At 42.3% G+C, this 20,757-nt stretch overlaps 1 protein-coding gene across 2 annotated transcripts in view; it reads left to right on the plus strand.

Moving 5' to 3' along the window:
- STMN3 (stathmin 3) overlaps positions 1–20,757 on the plus strand; it is a 75,689-nt gene that overhangs the window by 51,996 nt on the left and 2,936 nt on the right. For both annotated transcript variants that reach the window (XM_069243281.1, XM_069243279.1), the window contains exons 3-4: positions 1,708–1,883; positions 9,820–10,011. In XM_069243281.1, the coding sequence (XP_069099382.1) occupies positions 1,708–1,883; positions 9,820–10,011 (368 nt within the window). The remainder of the gene's footprint in view (positions 1–1,707; positions 1,884–9,819; positions 10,012–20,757) is intronic.

The following is a 20,757-nucleotide window of genomic DNA, read 5'->3' on the forward strand; positions in this document are numbered from 1 at the left end:
GATAACTGGACCTCTAGGCTTGTGCGAAGAGGACAAAGGAAAGGGGATTTGACTCCATGTGAGTCACACAAAACATCAACGTATGAGGATTACATTTAGTTATACTATTCAAACCCAGCAAGGACACTAGAACTGACAGTGCATCTGCTTGAAAAATGTGGCAAGATTTCGGGACCACATGTGAATGGATTTAAATCATGTCTGTTCCCACTTGTACTAACTAGGAACAGAGAGGCCGTAGAGTCTGGGGTGGGCTTTACCAAACTAGTAGACTATACGAAGTCGGAAAGGTGAAGACACTTGGTGGTCGTAGAGAGGATTACTTATCAGCAGGACAGTTTTTGACTCATAGTAGACTGACACGTCATACAGCAGGCCTGGAACTCCTAAACTGACGAACCACCCATAGACAAGGCCCAACAATCACTCCTTACGTTACCTTTCAGTGCCCCTGCCTTGCCGGCAGCCACCTGGCGTTACATTAGCAAGCTGCAAAGCGGTGACCACAAATATACAAAACAAACTTAGGAATGGCATCACTGCTCCTAACGACCTAGCTAGAGCCAGCTGGGAAATGCTACTGCATAATACATTTACAGATAAAGCAAGGGACAGGATTAAAACAGTCTACAAAATGGTGTAAAAGATGGCATGCTAAATATATACAATATGTCTATCAAACAACCCTGACACCTAAATGCTTACATCTCATTCATCTAGGTGGTGCTGTATATGTGGACAGTTGGAGAATCCTCCTTCCTCCACTTGGTATGGTCATGTAATATATTGAGAGACTCCTGGGCAAAAATTACTTCCACACTAAATGACCTACCAGGCAGAAGGAAATTAAACAGCTTCTTTATTGGAAGCCATGCCAAGGCACAAAAAAGCAAACATCGACTGTAAATCCATATCCTTAGCACTACTACTGGCAAAGGTCAGATATCAAGGAACTGGAAAGCGCTTAGACCCCCCCCAAGGTAACAGGTGCAAAGTGGAAACCATGAAATGGGTGGAGAGAGGGATCAACACAATCAGAGGCATGAGCAAGAAGCTGGAAATCACAGATACTGTATAGGCATGGGGTGCATTGTTGGTACAGTGCATACCAAAGGAGAAGTCTTACCACGGTAATCAACAGGAATGAGGAAAAGGATTCAGAAATAAATGCCAAGGCACAAAATCACACACAAAAAGACTATCATACTGCAATGATACAACTCACTGGGGAAATTATAGATACAGATATGGTCTTGAGACAATACTCCAGGAGACATGTTAAGGTTCATCAGGTGTTTGCGAACTGAATACTAGAGCCTCAGACTAAAGCATCAAGGACTAAAGACATGGGGAGTGAAACTAGAGAAAGTTCTGTGTATGCATGTAAGAGAAGATCATTACCTTAAATAGTTGGGTGAAAATATAACACATATATATATATATGCTACATATGTGTTATATTTTCACCCAACTATTTAAGGTTTTATATATATATATATATATATATATATATATATATATATATATATGTCTAAATAAGTGACACATACAAAAGAAAAGTATAATATGCTTGTATAAATAATATGCTGGTTAAAAATGCTGAATAGATTAATAGAAACATTTTTTTAAAAGTATTTTGAGCTGCATCTAGTGAATCTGGCAATTGTGTAATGCCAGAGAGAAGTAACCATGTTCTCCTTCAAACAGATATGGAGGTGAAGGAGCTCGGTAAGCGGGCATCAGGGCAGAGTTTCGAAGTAATCCTGAAATCACCCTCAGATCTATCGCCTGAGAGCCCTCCACTTGCATCTCCCCCCAGGAAGAAGGATGTGTCTCTGGGGGAGCTACAGAAGAGGCTGGAGGCTGCTGAAGAGAGGAGGAAGGTAACCAGATTGCAATGGTTTTGATGGCACTACTGGCAGGGATTTAATACGTAACACTGTTCAGCAGAGGAACAAATGATGGCGGGGACATGGAAGCCAACATATCAGGAAAAATAAAGCAATGCTTAAGCATGCAACCCCAAGAGAGTGTGACAAGGTTTGAGACATACTGTGTGGTCTAATCATAACAGCACCATGCAGTATGTAAAGTAGTACTCCTGTAGTACTTATTTACGTACTCTTACACACGTTTGTGAATTAGGTCCCAACATCTAAATTGTGAATATTCATCTACAGTGGTACAAACAGAAAATAATGGGGGCTTTTTGAACGTTTATTAATATGGATTTGGATGTTTTGAGCCTGACTCACAAAAAGGTTAGTAAGAGCACATAAAAAATACACCTATAGTACTACCTGTATTCATAAAAGCATTTGATTTGTGAATCAATCCCTATCAATATAAAAGAAGTAACAGACATGGTCTTAACCATATTGAAAGGAGTTGGTTGCCATTGTGCTCTGATGATCTGGTTCTTTAAAAAAGGAATGCCTTTTTGCAGGTTGACCTCAAATGTACACCGCAAAAACAATGACATATACATTGTTTGGACACAATCATTTTTCATTGCCTTAGAGTCCTTTGTTTGAACCCAGTGATGGTCCAGAAAGTTTTAGAGAGTTTCCATCTTCTGACGTTCCTGGGGATCTGCATGACTATATGATGCCACGAGCCCCAGCACTCTCAAAGCACCAGTGGAAGGTCAGTGGTCTTGTACTGAACCAGTGGATTGTTTGCATAAGGAGGTCTATAGTTTGTGAGGCAGGAAAGGCTATTTTGATAAAGTTGTCTAGAGGATCCCCTACAAATGATTCTCTCTGGCAAGTAGCTAGGTGGATTTATTTAGGGTAATTAAAATGCCACATTGTGAACAGTATACCACAACAGTCTTGGATGTTCAAAGGCTACTCCCGGAGACAGTGCCTTCATTAGCAGTACAGATATCAGTAAAGATGTGCCCCTGCAGACCACTACAGAGAGCATTCTGTGAACACTTTTGGACTTACTATGTAAAATGTTTGGTATTATCCACACATATTGTTGATGGAAAAAATATCTCTATTGAAGACCCACCAATGCCCCCAATTCCTTTGCTGCAATACCTTAAGAATTTGGATCAGGATGTCCATGAGAAAGTAATACTCCTTTTGAAATTGGTTTAGATCATACGCCACAAATGGGTCTAGTTTATGTCTTTTGGAGCACAATGAAGTTCTGTGAGCAAAATGTGAGGTCCTTCTTGCTTTGTCCTAAAACCTGAAGGCTGAGGACCAAAAAAAGATGAAAAATTGAGATTTTAGATATTCTTGAAAAAATGAGGATGCTGGAGTATCTGTATTCTTGTGGGGAGAAGTTTTAGGAGAGACTAAAAGTTTGAGTTGGATCACATTCCTGCTTTAGCCAGTTGCTATATCAGGGGCTCACTGGTGTCAAGACTGAACCTCGAAGGGTATGGTACAAATGTAAGTACAGATGAGGATACAGTAGAAATGTTAAACATCGTAACCAGTGGTTTTGAGCAGTAATAATTTCTTCTTTTGCTCCCAATTTTGCTTATGCTTATGATGGTCCACAGAACAAGACTCTTGAGAGGGTAGGGTCTGTTACCAGAAAGTGTACTGATAATTAAGAACTTTTTCACTTCCCTACCATATACTGTGCCTAGGTGAATGTAGAAAATGCAACTTATTTGAGTTACACATAGCATTCACAATCAGCCTAAGAGGCACAGGTACCGAGATACACGTAGAGGCACCTTTACAGGTCTTAAGATTCTAAGATACACAAACCTATACCCTGGAGAGAGCTAAGTTAAACGTCTGCTGAAAGAGATCTAGCACAGTCTTTTACTGCTCTTGAGGGATATTACTATGGACGCCTGATCAACATCAGCGTGTGCCAAAGTGTGCAAAAAACTGTTGCTTCTCAGTGGTGCCTCACTAAAATTATCAAAGTGGAACAGGCCACCGAATACCTCAACATTTAATTGACCTGATTCTTTCATAACTAGAGGTACTCACAAATGTGTGGGCAAAGAAAAAAACCTTTCTGAATAAGCAGTTGAAAGATTTGCAATAAAAAAGTGACCCTCACACTGGTATAGAAGGGGACAGATGGGAAGCATGCCAAATCCCTCTTAACTCTGTGTGCTATCTTATTCTAAGCAATGAATTTCAGGGTTTCCTTTGGTACTGGTGTTCCACATATTAAAGTTATACAAAACATGAGCTTCTTGTTGATTGATGATATAAGGGCAAACATTTCTGGCACTCCCCATCTAGTCATAAAAAGGGCACAACGTCCTGATGAAGTTTGCACTATAAACTATGTCGATTAACCTGCTAAGCTCACCTCGTAAAAAAAAGATTAATGACTAACATAATTGTACTAGCTCAGGGTTCACTCCCACTTCTCCACTGAGAGCAGACAAAGCTGCCGGGAGCACATGCCGCCTATTTGTTTTCCGCATAACAAAACATAATTTTGCCCTGATGAAAAAGATCTTCAGGGCCAACGAAACAGCAACATGGCAAAATGTCCTATCTTGATTATAAGTAAAGGTGAATTCTGAGGAAGACCAGTTAGTGCCATATCTGAACTTTCTAGGAGTCCATCATGAAAGTCACAGCTAAGGGCAGGGAGACCTACCATCTTCTTGAGCAAAAAGCTCCTTTTGCACAGTTGGCATCATAAGAGCTAGCCACTTTGCCACAGCTTTAGTGTAGGGATGCCTAATGAAAGAGGGTGTGACCCTCTCACATCAAATAATATAATGACACTGTGCCGTGCAATGTAGCTTTTAGGAGGTGAAGAAGCCTCAATGATCAAAGCCCAAAACTACCAATCTCCTGACCCTTGGCCACAGGATCTTTGTGGTGGGGCAGCACTAGGGTAAGTGGAATGCAGTAGTATTAGAATGCTTCTTATAGAATGTTCTACCATGAACTGCAAAATGTTTATATTTGTATGGACCTATTAGTCCTACCACAAATTTAGCTATAGTCCTTGAGTTCGAAATTCCAAGTGATGAATTCTCAGTTGTGTTTGTGTGCCCTTGTGAACTCCACTTACTCTGTAGTAAACTTACCTATTGTCACCGCAAGGTGACAGAAGGGCACCACTAAGATCCTGCAATGAGCTCCAAGTGGGGCATTATTGGGGAGCAATGGCTGCCTCCAGTGTATTGGTAACAGAATTCACTGCTGGCCAACCTGTGCTTTTGTTGGGAGCACCAACAGTGGGTAGCCCACAAGAACACAACACTTGTATGTTCCACTGGATGCCCCACACTTTGTTGGAACCTTCGTCTGGCAGCAGTTGGGGTTCATTCATTTCCAGTTCAACTTCTATTAGCATGCGTTCCAACACCACGCTGCATCACCTTCAAGCGCAATACATCAACTGTGTACAGGGCTGCAACACCTATGCGCTGCCCACTAAAGCAGAGTTTCAAGGGCATTGTGGGATGGCATAATGCTATTGCCTTCTAAACCTTGAATAAAAAGATTGTGTGCAGTAGCAGCAGATTAAGGGATCACACATAAAATAGATTAAAATAAGTGTTATTCTTCCATACCTGGCTGGATTGATAAACCTTTTACTATTCATTGTTTGTGGGTAGCCACTTTGTGTAATGAAAATAAAGCTATTCCGAGCAACACATAAGTATCTCATCCTATGTCTTTGCCAGACTGGTTCTAACATTAAAAGCTGTGCAAAGTCAACATTTAAATGATCACAAGACAAATATTACCAAACTCCTCAAAGTCGATATACAGTATATAAGGCAGCCTTCTTTGCTTTTCCCACTACCTGGGAAACTAGCCATCAACACCAGACGGTGGCTATGGTTCTTTGAAAATGATTTTGTGGCAATTGACAGTAAGAAATATAATGCTGAAATAAAAAAAACTTTACTATTCAACCGCTTGGGAGACATAGGACAGCGAATATTTGACAACTGGCTGGAATGTGAAACACCACAAAATGTTTTGACATACAGGATGAATACAGAGAGACGACTGCAAAATGGGAGAACCTTCTCACGGTCTTACCAAGTGTGGTACCTGAGAGACATTACTTTGCAAAAAGCATAGCCATGAGACAGTTCAAGATTATACATAGTGGTTCCTGTTTTCATTGCCTGTTTTTTGTGAATTACAGTAGATGTTTTCCAGCGCTTTCCTAAATTCTGAAAATCAGTACGTAAAAGTGTTTAACTATCTGAGCCCCACAAAAGTCTGTTAGAAAGTGTTTTGCATTGTTTCAAAAGTACATTCATACATATAATTTTTATAATAATTGGATCATCTCCTACACCAGGTGACGTACATAATGGTTTTACTTCCTTATTTTTTTATATGATATTTTTTGCAGAGTTATTGTTTACAAAATAGCACAGTGAGTTAATCTATTTCCACCACTGCTGCCTGGCCAGCATAGCACAGGCACCTCATGGTCTGCTGGGTTCCGAGGATGGCGGGCATGGCACCCAAACAGGTGAGTTCAGAGCGCAAATTTGCTCCTACCTCCATGATAACAGGAAGGCCTGCAGAGGCATCAAGCCCAGCGGGCATTGCCACCCACCCGAGTGAAAACATGTGGTCTGGCACAGTGCACCTCAATTTCAGATTAGGAAATAGATATTGCCAAATGGATAGAAAGGTCCACATCGTCAATTAAAGTTCTGTTAGCAGATGAATTTGAGTAATGCTTTTTGAACTTCTGTGATTACTGTAAGTGTAAATATTAGGAATGGCAGAGATTTTGGAGAGAATAATCATGGTAGCTCTTGCTATAGGTGTGGTACAGGAACTTATTAAGGCAACAGCGGTAGCTGCCTAGCAACAGGAAAAAGATGCAACATATGCAAGAAGGTAGGGTACTTGCATGGTGTACAAAAGAGCTTTAGGAGTTACAAAAACATTAGGGTTAACATTGTTAGTGATGAGAGTTATTTGTCACCAGGGTTAGCAATTTAGGATTAACAGTTGACAGTGCCAGGGTAAAAGTTTCTTGTGAAGTATGCAATAGTACATTTCGCCTAAGTGTAATTGCTGATCCAGGGTCACCAATTACAGTTTTATTGATGTCATGACAAAAATGTATGCAGTTTTGATGGACGATATTCTGGTTTTTGCCTTTAAGCCAGAACAGCATAACGAAAGATTGTCATTAGTTTTGAAGATCTTGATTGACAGATGGAAGATGGTAAAAAGTGAAAAATAACTTTATGACTCAGACTGTTGACTATTTAAAGGAACACTGTAACATCAGAAAGCATTAAACCAACTGCTGATTTGTTGGATGGCATTAAGTATGTGCCACACCTCAAAGACAAAGATGGGTTCAGGTACTCTTTAGGCATGAGTGAAAACTATGCGAGGTTTGTGTGAGGTTATGCCACAGTGCTGGAACCTCCGATTGTCATTTTGAAGAAAAGGGTGAGGTTTGAATGAGAAGAGGGATAGAATTATGCTTTTAGGAATATGAATAACATGATACTGAATACACCAGCCTTAAAGTCTTTTCAGTGCTGCCAGATTAGCAACTGGTTAAAGATGAGTAACACACTATGACCTTTATCTCATGTGCATTGTAGCATTCAGAAAGACACCACAGTACCATAGAACACAAAGCTTTTGCGTGCATGTGGCTTTTGGAGAAACTGAAGACCTCCCTTTGGGGCTCATTCCTTGATCTCTTTACAGGATCATAAACCTCTTGTATATCAGATGCCCGGAAATTGAGTGTAGAAAGCATCTGTTAGATTATTGCATTTAATTGCACAGGTGCAGAAATTAAGTTTTACCATAAAATATGTTTGAGTTAGGAATAATGTGCAGATTGATCGCCCCTCCAGGTTACCCTGTGAGAGGGTGGATGCGGGTGATGAAGATGCATTCGAGCATGAGTTTTTTATTGTGGCTTTGGGTGCAGGGCAAGATTGAGTTGGAGCAGTTTTGGATGAAGGGTGGTTGTAGTCTTGATGTAATGACTCAGTATTGTATGAAGTGAAGAGGTACAATGTGAGTGGAGGGCCACTGGAAAGAAATTTGAAGGAGTTACGTTGTTCCATTTACCTACTGAAGGCGAGCCGGTAGTATGATAAGGGTTATTCTTACCACCACAGTTAATTTGGAACTAACTAATCCAATTAGTGCATTCTCGACATTCTGGTGTATCCGCTAAGCTAACATTACTACACAAATGTCATTGTTGACTGCCCTGTATGCACAGGTGGAGAAGTGGGTCAGTTTGTGTCACAGATGTCTGACTTCAGGTAAACAGTGGAAAGGCCCTGCATCCAACTAGAACCAGACTGACACCATCGATCAGGACTTAAGTTCCAGTAGCTCTGACATCCGATGTTTTACAGGAGGTGAAGAATAGGGCTATGCACAGACAACAATGTAAACAATACTATGATCATAATAGTAGGGCTAAGGAATGTGCCTTTGAAGTAGGTGTTTAATTTATGATAAAGAAACCATGAAAGATCGCTCAAGGGGAGTCTAAGTACACAAGTCATGTTAGGGTAGCAAAGGTCTCTCGTGATTCCGTCTTATTGAAAGAAAAGCGGAGAAGGAGTAAGTGGTGTGTAATTCAGGTACAGAAGGAACAAGTGGACGTGTTAAGTTCGAAGGAGGAGGAGACACAGTGTAATTGGTATATGATGGACAGTATTGCTGGCTGGTTTCGCTTTGTGTAGGTGGCAGACGTATGGTGTGTATGGAGGAGAGATTCAGGAGGAAGTGATGGAGGATCTGGATGGTGCACATGATCTGGGTCATGTAAGTTAGGAAGATCAAAAAAACAATGGTGATCAAGAAGGTGAATGCCTCTAAAATGGATTCGGGAAAAAGTGCCTCAAGAGAAAATGGAAGGAAAACAGTTAAAATTTCTTATAAGTGTAAAGATTATGCAATGTTCTTCCTTTTTAAAGGAAGAAAGATATGTGGCATATGGGAGATTTGTTAAATTAGAATGCCATTTATAGAATGTACTTCTAGTGGGCACTACAACCTAGTACTGAAGGATGTTTATATTTCTCTGGATTTATTAGTTCAGGTTCACACAATTGGTGATAGTCCTAGGATTATACATGATTGACTGTCAGTCGGGTCCTTTTTACTGCCAACGTTGCATGTGCATTCATGAATTCCTTGTACTCTGTACTAAACTTACCTATTGTTCTTACCTGCCCCTCCCCCCCAGAAGATCATTTCTATATGCGTGTCATTACAAGGGCCTCTCACAGCAAGAGACCCCAATACAGTGATCTTCCTAAAATAAAGCTAAGTCACTGGGACACTGAACATATCATTTGTTTTTAATGTGAAATGGTGTCTCTTGCAACCGGAAGGGAACCAGACACAATATTCAATGGGCCAGAATGCTTCACGGACCATTCAACCTCACAGGGGAGTGGTGCTGGCCAATCAGTGATATCCAGTAGAGGAGCGCAAACATGTCAATACAAATAAGTGTCATAGTCACTTTTATGGTGGCCGGGTCCCCTGCTCCACACAAAGCAGGGTCTCTCCCTACATGTTTTTTCATTCATATTTGCATGTTCGTAACTGCGTCTGTGATACCTTTAGACACTACTCTTTTCGTAGCCAGAAGACATTTACATTATGGGTTTCCCAGGATCTCGGAGCTCTAGCTGGCGTGCTATTTTTGCACAAACAAAACACCTCATTCAGAGCAGAGATTAATACAAAAGATGCCTTTTTACAATATTTCCATTCTACAGCATATACTCAAATGTATGTACTGCATCCGGCCATGCAGTACGCAATAACACATTCATACAGAACCCATGTAATTTCATAATCTGAATCTAACCTGTAGCCCACATTATCATTTCAGAGCCAGGAGGCACAGGTGCTGAGGCAGCTGGCTGAGAAACGCGAGCATGAGAAGGAGGTGCTACACAAGGCCATTGAAGACAACAACAACTTCAGCCGGATGGCTGAGGAGAAGCTGAACTACAAGATGGAGCTCAGCAAGGAGATCCGTGAAGCTCACATTGCTGCCCTGAGGGAACGACTCCGTGACAAGGCAAGAACACATCCCTTGTGTTTCCCACTTTCCTACCATAACATGCCCCAACACTACCAGTCTCCTCCAAGTGATGCATTATACTCTGTAATGTGATTTGACAGTTTCAAGAATCATGTGAACTAGTTTTTCGCAGAGAAACTCTTGTCATTTGTGACTGAACTGAATAGCTATGGTCAAATGAGTTGGTGGCCACAGCTATGCTAACACACTCCCTTCCCAATTAATAGCAAGTATGCAGAAGTATATATGTCAATTGTCTGGTGTTTGTCAGAGTAGGGGGTGCTGCTACTCAAATTCTTCCCAAATAGTAACAAACGTTCAAAAATGCATAACAAGATGGGAGCACTTCCAAAAAAATCACCAAGGGCCCGATTAGGACGTTGGCGGATGGGCTACTCTGTCACAAAAGCGACGGATATATCTTCCGCCATTTTACAAGTTCCATAGGATATAATGAACTTGAAATACGACGGACGGGATATCCGTTACTTTTGAGACGGAGTAGCCCATCTGCCAAGGTTGTAATCAGGATCCAAGCGTCTTGAGTGTACAATAAAAATGGATTTGCTTTATTTATACTTATTTCCTATTCTTCGATCAGTATCTAGTCAACACATGTTTCATCGCATGAATATAATCAATTACTTTATTAAGGCATAGAGTAAAGTTGTTACGCAGTTCTCCAAATCAAGTCTAAGTTGATATATTGTACAGCGACCTGTGAGATCCCTCAAATCACCAAGGCAATCTAGTTCTAACCAGGTGGCTATGCCACATTGGAAAATTTGGAAAGCTTGAGTCATTTCCACCTCTGTGTGTGTATGTGGTTGCATCCATGCGTGTAACCTACATGCACAGAGGCAACCACATAGTGAGGCATTTTTGAATCTAGAAGGACAACACTCTGCAGGTGTGCAAACACACACCCTTAGTTACAGTGAAACTGACTTCATATCCATGTGATGAACCATGTGTTGGCTGCGTCCTGATCATAGGATAATAAATATATATCAATAAAGACGATCCATTTTGCAGTCAACAGGGCTTGGAGGAATATACTAGACTTTGTAGGTGGGCTTAAGAAATCCGCTCAAGAAACAGTTGAAAAGCTGGAGAGCTCATCTCTTTTACACCGTTCACCGACCTTCAGGAAGGAGGCCAGTGTAAATGGTGACTTTGAAGCCTCTCAAGATGAAGGAAGGCGTCTAAAAATGGGCAAGAATGAATATAGTTCCTTGTAGGGGTATTTCATGTATTGGTCTAATAAATGACTGGTCAATTTATCCAATCCCAAAAATGCTACCTTTCTGCTCAGGAAAAAGCGAATTGTCTTCCGCTAGCCTGATGTTTTGAAAAAAGGTTAAGTCAGTTGTAGTGGCTTTATGTGTGATTTATTCTGTAAGGAGGACCTTCATTATTTTATACTTCTTTGTGCTCTATTTGAGAAAATGTGGCATAGGAAATTGACAACAATCTTGAGGTAAAACATATTGGCGATTCAAAAACAGGCTGTTTTTCTTGCTGAGCGACTTGATTTACCAAGTTGTGAAAACCCACGAAACTAGAGTGACTTGTGAAGTAAGAGGCATATGGTGGCGAGATGTCAATTAAGTTGCCTTAAACAATGGTTATAATTCACAGTTCTTAAGGTTGATTTATAATGAAGGGACTTTACTATGAATATCTTGCTTAATGCACACATTACTTTAGTGTAAAGCATGCAGAGTAAGTGATTTAATTACTTGGTAAAATAATATATGTGGCCTCATAATAGAAAGGAAGCATATCAGTGTCCTTTTTATGTATATCAGGTGTAGTTTCATGCTTCATTTGTATTCCCAAACTTTATTTTGATTTTAGCAGACAACCATTAAGACATTGAACGATTGTGCTGTGAAAGTTGTACAGATGCTGGTGCAAATTATTTTCCTTTGTTTTTTGTGTGGGTTTTATGTTATTTTAAGAGGTATAGGCTAGCTAGGTTTGACAGTCTATGCAAAGGTCATTTGGCCAGGAATATATCATAAACTTGGTAACTGAACAGAATTCCGTGTTTGTAGAGCTGATTGTTCAAAACCAACTTTAAAAGGTTTCTGTCCTTTTACAACCCATGAGTGAAAAGAAGTATGCCGGGAAGTCTAAGACATATCCTATCTATTCACAACTGCAGCAAGAAGAACTTTCTGTTATGGTGGGTAGATTTGGTATGCTGGCAACATTCTAAACTTCTTGTGCATCCACTTAATTGTGATGTTAGTGTTCAGCATGAGTTTTAACTCCTTTTTTGGTCCTTTTTTTTTAGGTCTAGTTTAGCTTAAGACCTCATACCTTGAACTAATAACAGTGAGTGATATGGGTCAGAAATGTTTAGCTTTTAGCTGGTATGGGTTGGTAATATTCAAGCTTCATTGACATTTTTTTCATATTCAAATTAGCCTACAGGAGTATCACCAATGTTAATATTTTGTGTTTGGTAGGGAACGAGCTAGTTTCTTGGACGCAGTAAATCCGGTAACTCAGGTTCTCAGGCGCCAGACCACTGAGGTAGACCGGAGTCTATGATCAGTACCTTTCAGCATGCCCTGCTTTTCCCAACATGTGCCACATTGCCCATCATGAGGTGTTATGCCTTTGAGCATAGTTTGTCCACAACCTTAATTTCTGCTGTCAAGTGCGTTCATCCTTCCATTGACTCGCCCATCACCTCACCAAACTGCAGAGCTAAAACGATCATAAACACAAGCACCCCAAAACTGAGGTAGAGGTTGGGAAAGTTATGGGTAGTTCTACCTCTGCATCAGCTTCAGTAAAACTCTCAACATCATAACAGATGTCACCAGACCCAGAGCCCACACCCATAAGAGAGGAATGTGGGGTGTGTCTGAATATGCCATTTTAGTGTAGATTAACACAGCAGAATGCTCCATACCAGACTAGTGAGCCTGCCTCACCCAACTTGGGTGCTGCTAGGACATGGCTATCCCAAAAGCGCAGGCAGCATTCAAAAGATCTTTCATAATAGTCATCAAGCATGTCTGCCAGTGCCGTCACCACAGCTTATTGACTACTTTGCGGCTTTTGACACAGAAGAAAGACAGTTCTGTGTTTACTGTCTTGACCAGTGTGACCAATAAAATCCTAAGCCATCTACAAGGTAAACGTTGAAAGTTCCTAGAAGCAAAGAATCTCCTCCAACAACAGGAGTTGGACCAGGAGCTGAGACCACCTACGTGGGCGTGAACTGAAGGGCAGACAAATGAGTGGAAGCCTTGGGCAGGCCAGCAGGAGTTAGGGACTTTTCTAGGCCCGTCTGGGATGTGGAGTTATGAGCTGGTTTCAATCTCTCGGAAGTGTCCTCTTGCAAGGAAGAAATGACCAGTACCGTTATGGACCTGATGTAGACATTTTTGGATTCTTGGTGGATGCATTAAAGAAACCCCCTGGTGAGATAAGCGCTGATGGTATTACTTCCATCATTCTACAGTATGGTGGTGATTACTACAATGTTAATTTCATCTGTGATATTCCAATTAAAGGTAGTTGCTGCAGCAGAATTCAGAGAATTTCACATAACTGTCGCCCTCAATAATATTAGAAGTAGGTTTCATAGTGTTTTAAGGCATCTACCATGAAATATGTATAATTCATACACAACAAACATTTAATATGAATTGTACATCACGGAAAACATACCAGAAACGATCAAGATTTGCATTCCTGTTAAGAATTATTTCCTAAAGTCCCCTTTCCAAGATGGGTCATCTGCTGTTTGTGGCTGCATGATATTTGTCCATCTTCTGTTTCTGATGTCAGCTTGACACCCTTGTCTTTCCCTGTCTGCCTTGTTCATTCATTGCAGCCATTGCTCTACTGCAGGAATCTGTTGAGCTGAGAATAGTTTAATGTTGTTTTAATTTCATAGAGCGCGAGGCTACTATTGGTGTCCTAGAGCTATCCTAGAAAACAGTGGAGAAAAAACCCTGGTTGAAATAAATACATTTTCAAGCCTTGAGAAAACCCAGATGGTTGGAGACTGTACGTGTAGTAAAAAGAAGAGTGTTCCAGTTTGAGCAGTGACAACTGAGAATGTCCGGCCTCTAGTTCACTTTGTAAGACATCTCAGTAAATTGATCAGCAGGGCCGCTGAGGAATGGGGATGTCTCATTAGGCAGGCTGTACTTGGTAAACTGACCTGTCACGTTGTTAGATGGACCTACCCTGTGAACTGCTTTATGGCATAAGCTGAGAGCCTTAAAGGTGCAGCATTTGCCTCAGGAAGCCAGTGCAACTCAGACAGATGATGAGAGATCTTGGCTGATCCATGCAAACCTAGTATCAGCCTTGCTGCAGCGTTCTGTCTAAATTGCTTCTGCTGTAACAAATAAGCAGGACAAACCAGAAAAATGGTGTTGCAATAATCTAAACAGCTGGTAAGGAGTACTTGCACCAAAGTTCTTAGAAGAGCGCTGGGCAAAAAATGGGTGATCTTCCTCAACATCTTCAAAAGGACAAAACATGTAGCCGTATGTTTGTTGATGTGAGACTCGAAAGATAACCTAGCCTCAAACATAATCGATTATGGTTGGGGTTTTGCAGGACCTCTGCAATGATGAGTTTGAAACCAAGTAACCTTCATGTACATCTGGTTGTAGGTACAGGTGCATCGAGACAAGGTGCACTGGGACATCCACAGCATCAAGAACGATAGGGAGTGTGAGGTTTAGGTTAGTGGTCTGAAGGGTGGGCCCCCTCAGTTGTAAGATATATGTGGTTTCTTGATGGCTTCCACTGGTTGTGCAAGAGCTGTATAGAGGCTTCCTTCGTGTCCAGCAATCTCCTTTGATCCTAACACAGATTCAAAATGTATACGAATAGCTTCAAAATCAGACACAGTACTTCTCTACGATTGATACTTCCTATTTTCTGGTATCAAACTGTCTCTAAACTGGTTTGAGCTTTCTCTTTCAAGTTACTCCCTAACTATATTATACTTATTTATGTACCAATAGGTGAAACTCACCATTGTTTCACGTCTTTTTGAGTCTTCCCCATTTGATCTATTATTGCAATAACCCATGCTATTCCTAGCACTGATATAAATGCTTACAATAGCAGGAATCGCAAGTTGTCAGATGTGAGCAGTTCATCCAACCATTTTGCAGTGTGTTGCTTGCTTTATCTTCATTATATATGTAAAGCTACAGTACTGCAAGCCGAAGAAAGCAATGGCTTCCTTACGAGCACCTCACATATACCATGGCACAACTTGAGATCTTCATAATGAAGGAAAGTACTTTTTGGTGGTGTTCCCGTTTGCATTTTGCGATTTGTCTCTGTGGGTTGTCCCATACAGTAAATTTAGCTCTGTTGATATCCAGGATTGGTGTAACCTGTCTCCATCTCTCCATGAACTCACTTACCAATTCATGCATTTACTCATACACCAGCCATCTATCCCTGCACTCATCAGTCACGCCTCAATTAGCCATGCATGCAGTCACTCAAGCTATCATTTATTTATCCGTCTGAGTATGCATTCAGCCAATGATTCATTTACACATTCACTACTCATGCAGCTTCAGAACCACACACACACACACACAGTCATCCATCAATGAAGAAGTTATTTCACTTATAACACAGCCAGAGTGATTGTCCCTGAAAATGATTGTCTTACTAGAAGATAGCAGGACCTAATCCCTTAGTTCTTTTGGCTTTCTTTTCTCATCTTGGGTGCCCCTGAAGTAGGTGTTGTTTTACCATGAAGTGGAAGCCAGCTATTCTTAGGTATGTTTGCTCATTTTCCTGGTGTGAGACATCCCTTGGATTGAAGATCCTCAGGTGTAGCGACTGCCAATTGCTGTTAAGGAGAGGTACTGGGAAGAACTGGCCTCTGGATAGGAAGCTTTTAAGTCTTCTGTAGTTGCTTTGTGGAATGAGGTGCCTCATTGGGCACCGTTGATACAGAATCCTTTGAGGAATGCTGAGACACATGCCTGGCTGTGAAAGCCATTGACATCAACAAAATCTCAAAGTAATTTTACCCTTTTCAATGCCTTAGTATTTCTCGGCCCTCCTCCATCCTTACTTTTATTTTTTGCGTGTTGATCTTTAATTTTAAATGTTACAACTTCATTTGGCTACATTTCTTTTCATTCCATTTCCTTTATCCAACCTCAGAATGTATTAGAAGTAGTAGCTATTAGTATCATAAATTTCTCTTGATATATGTAAAAATAATTTGAGAATCATGTTTAAGTTGAGTGTGTGAGTGTCGTATGTATAGCGCACTATCACTCAACTTGGGTAAGAGCAGCATGATATTAAAACCTGTTACCAAATAAATACATCTTGGTAGCGAAAGGTACCCCAAAGTTGACCATGTTGCTGCTGAGGCCCTCAAAATCAAATCTCTCACTTTCACGGAGAGCACTGGTTCTCCTGCACAAGCCCTAAGACTTCTGGAGCTGTTGGTGCAGTACCGACAAAGTCCAAGGTTAGGCATCACCTCCTGGCCTATTGCTGTGCTAGAGCCACGTTTTAGAAAAAACACACTGTGAAAATGAAAATTTCCCTAGCTTATGTGAAGGAAAGTTTCAATTCTATTAAGGACACGGAGGCGAGGATTATGAAGTCCTTTCTTCACTTTATTATAATCAGCAAGTTCAAAGTTCAACAATAATAAAAGTTCAAAACTTCAAGTCCCATGACGATAAGCACGTAACCATGACAACCAATAAACCAATCCGCTGTCCGTAATAATGTCCATATAAAGGGTAGACGGGAGCAGTCCTTCCCCTTCTTCACTGTAGGAAGTTAAACACATGTGTTCTCAATCACCTTTGGAATCACCTCCTACAAAAATAAAAGGAGAGATCAGAAATACAGAACAAGACCCATGTAACAGAGTCCATGCTACCAAGTAGACGTCATCAAGAGCATGAACAGGAAATAAATCTGATACTCAATCCATATCAACATCAGAAAGAAATCATCATAGAACAACAGTACATCATAATTGTTTGCTCATAGAGAGTGGAAAGTGCAACCGACCTGTAAAAAAAAATCCTCCCAAAAAAGGCACGAACTGAGAATAACAATCCCTGGGTGGGTAATACTGTCTCAGTATGCGGGAGGGATAATCCTCGCCTCTGTGTCCTTAATAGAATTGAAACTTTCCTTCATGTAAGCTAGGAATTCTTTCATTCTATTTCAGGCCAGGAGAAGAGGATTATGCAAGTTCAAAGCTTACTCATGACCAACAATGCAGCTTCATGTATAGGTTTGAATTAGAACCTCTTGAAAACCGATTCAGAGGACCAATCCGCCACATTCATAATGTCCTCTCATCTACCACCTACTTCAATGGCCTTCAAAGCCATCGCCACTCTAGAAGAATGAGCCCAGAAGAGCCGAACATCTATTCCTGCCTCTGACAAGAGCCATCTGACCCACCTGGCTATAGTAGGAGAAGCCACCGCCTTAAATGGTTTCTTGATAGTAATCAGTAATTGTCTCTCTCCCGGAGGTCTAGACTCCTCCGTCAATGCCTCATACATCTTAAGATATCTGACCACACAAATATTAGGATGAGAAACAAAACTGGGATACGAAACAACCTTGTACTCATTTTTGTCCTTCTCGAAATGGTAAATGTAACCCCCTCAGGAGTGTAAACCTGTGCTGAAATATCCAAAGCACGCACATCAGAAACTCTCTTGCAGGAAATGAGACATAAGAGCATCGCCATCTGTTTCCTGGACAAAACCTGGTTATCCGGCCATGAAGAAATAAAGTTGAGAACTTTATTGACATCCCACAAGCCAGAATATCTAGGTTCCGGAGGTCTATACAAATGAACACCTTTGAGCAGTTTACCTACCGAAGGGTGTTCCCCAACTAGTAAATTATTGACCTGGTCATGGCCCACGGAAATGGCAGAACGGAAAGAACTGATTGTGCAATATGCTAACCCAGAAGTATCCAACTCTGCTAGGAAGTTGACTACAAAAGTCACGGGGGCCCCCACGGGATCCACCTTCCTCTCCAGACACCAACAAGCCCATCTGTTCCAGGCTGACTTGCGTTGCTTGATCGTACCCGGAGCCCACGCGGGCTGATAAGGGCAGCAGCGTCCAGTGAAAGGTGGATGTCTTCCCAATGTCCCCTGAAATCCTCCAAGCCTTGAGGTTGAGGTGCCCCTGAACCACCAAGGGGTGTGGACGTCCCACCGGGTTCCGAAGGATCCCCATGGAATGAGGAAGTTTGAGAGGAGCCAGAAGTTCGACAATTCCAGAAGTGTAGGGAACCACGCTTGAGCCTTCTGGATCGGAGTGATCAAAATCAAAGATGCCTTTTGACATCTGACCTGTGCCACCACTCTGGGGATCAACAGAAATGGAGGAAAAGCATAACTCTGGCTTCCTGACCAATCCTGCAGAAAAGCATCCACCACTGTCGCTCCCGGGTCAGGTCTCCAACTGAAGAAGATTGGAAGCTGCGCATTCAGTTGAGAGGCAAACAGATCTACCCCACAGGGACTCCAACGATCCAGTTGCCAATCGCTGGAATCCCTGAGGTAACGGGAGTTCCAGTCCGCCACCTTATTCTGAATTCCCGGAAGATATTCCGCTATTACCGATATCTGTCTCTGTAGGCAATAATGCCAAAAATCCTTTGCCAGTTCCGCCAGGACTCTGGATCAAGTGCCTCCCAACCTGTTTATGTATGGGACAGCTGAGATGTTGTCCAGATGTAGTAGGACACAACAGGATACCTTGTCGTGAGTCAGGGATCGTATCACAAAAGAACACGCTAGAATTTCGAGACAATTGATATGAAGATTCTGCGCCTCCGAGGTCCAAAGACCCCCCTATGGAACTTTTACCACACCGGGCTCCCCAACCCAGTCTGCTGGCATTCGACTCTATCACCAGGTCAGGAAGGGAGCCAAAGATCGCCTTCCCGTTCCACGCCTCCATGTGGTTCAACCACCACTGTATCTCCGAACGAGCTTCTGATGAAAGCTCCACCAGTACCCAGTATGTGTGTCACTGAGATGGGTTGCCTTCAATCGTTGCAGGGCCCTGTAGTGCCGGGGCCCCGGAAAGATAGCGTGAATAGAGGAAGACAGAAGGCCCACAATCCTGGCTATCTGGCAGAGGGAGGTCCTGTCTCTCCTGAGCACTTTGGAAATTTCTTTCTTGATCTTGGTTATCTTGTTTTCTGGGAGTTTCAGTGTTGCAGACATCGTGTCCACTACAAATCCCAGGAAGGTCGTGGATTGCGACGGGAGAAGCATAGACTTCTCTGCGTTGATCACAAATCCGAGATCCTGAAACAAGGCAATAGTCATGTTCACGTAAACCAACAGCTGAGACCGGGATTGATCCATCAAAAGGATGTTGTTGAGGTAAATAATTAGTCTGACGCCCTGAGTCCTCAAGTACTCGACTACCGGTTTCAGTAACTTTGTGAAGCACCATGGTGCTGATGACAGGCCGAAAGGCAGACACCTGAATTCGTAAATTAGGTCCCGCCACTGAAATTGCAGAAAACACCGGTGAGGAGGGAAGATCGGGACCGTAAGGTAAGCGTCCTTGAGGTCCAAACGGACGAACCAGTACCCTTGACACAGAAGATTTCTGAGGAGATGGATACCTTCCATCTTGATGGCGAAAAACCACCCATTCGTTGAATGCCTTGAGGTTTATCACGGGACGAAAACCTTTGTCCTTCTTCTCTACCAAGAGGATATTCCTTAAGAAACCCCTTGGATGAAGAAGCTGCATCTCCGTGTCTATTTATTGAGATTCTTGAAAATTGAACCGCATGGAGGAGGTCTCACAGGCTGTATTAAGGCCCCATAGAATTCTATGTGGAAACCTATCACAGTCTCCAAAACCCAAAGGTCGAAAGTGATCCATGCCCAATTCTCTAAGAATAGCCTGATTCTGCCTCCCAGACTTTGAGGGGAAAAAAGGGGAATGCTCACCACCACTTCCTCCTGGAGCACTGGAGCCTACTCTGTTGAAGTGTAAGGGATGGCCTCTATTGGAACCTCTGTTGGGGAAAAAGCCTCTTGTCTCCCATCATTCCAGCCATTGTTGTGGCACCACTGGGATCTGGAGGAGCCTGGTTGCAGGGAACGGCCAGAGGAGCGACCCCTTCCTCTTCCGGCCCTGGAGAAAACCTTCCCCGGAAAAATCTTATGCATAGATGATTGCACCTTGTCCAGAGCTGAATAAGTAGCTACAAACTTCCCCAACTCTTTCACAAAAGGGTCCCCGAAGAGATTGCCTTGAACGACCACACCTGCTTCCGAGGTAGCTAACTCTCCCAATTTGGGGTCAATTTTTATCAAGAGGGAACGATGCCTCCCCACAGAGATGTCGCAGTTTGCGTTCCAGAGCAGACAGACTGCTCTTTGAGCCCATCCTGCTACCAAATCCATTGGCAAAGGCTCTCCTGATACCCTGGCTGATTTTAGTCAAAGGCCCCAGGAGATCCAAAATGTTATCCCGGCAAGCCCACCAGGAGCGATCGATCCCTTTTTTGGGGTTGCGCATATAGAGAAAAAAATGCACAGGAACCGCCACCTTGTCCTCAAGCGCCGGCCTGGGACATTCCGCGCGAAGGCGGGCTCTAACCTCCTTCTCCAAAGGATGGCGAATCGCCTTGTCGACGTGAGCCCCAACTTTGAGATCAGGGATCCACTCAGAGGACCGAGGATGATAAACGTCC

The sequence above is a fragment of the Pleurodeles waltl genome, chromosome 7 (genome assembly GCF_031143425.1).
Source record: "Pleurodeles waltl isolate 20211129_DDA chromosome 7, aPleWal1.hap1.20221129, whole genome shotgun sequence".
Lineage (NCBI taxonomy): Eukaryota > Metazoa > Chordata > Amphibia > Caudata > Salamandridae > Pleurodeles > Pleurodeles waltl.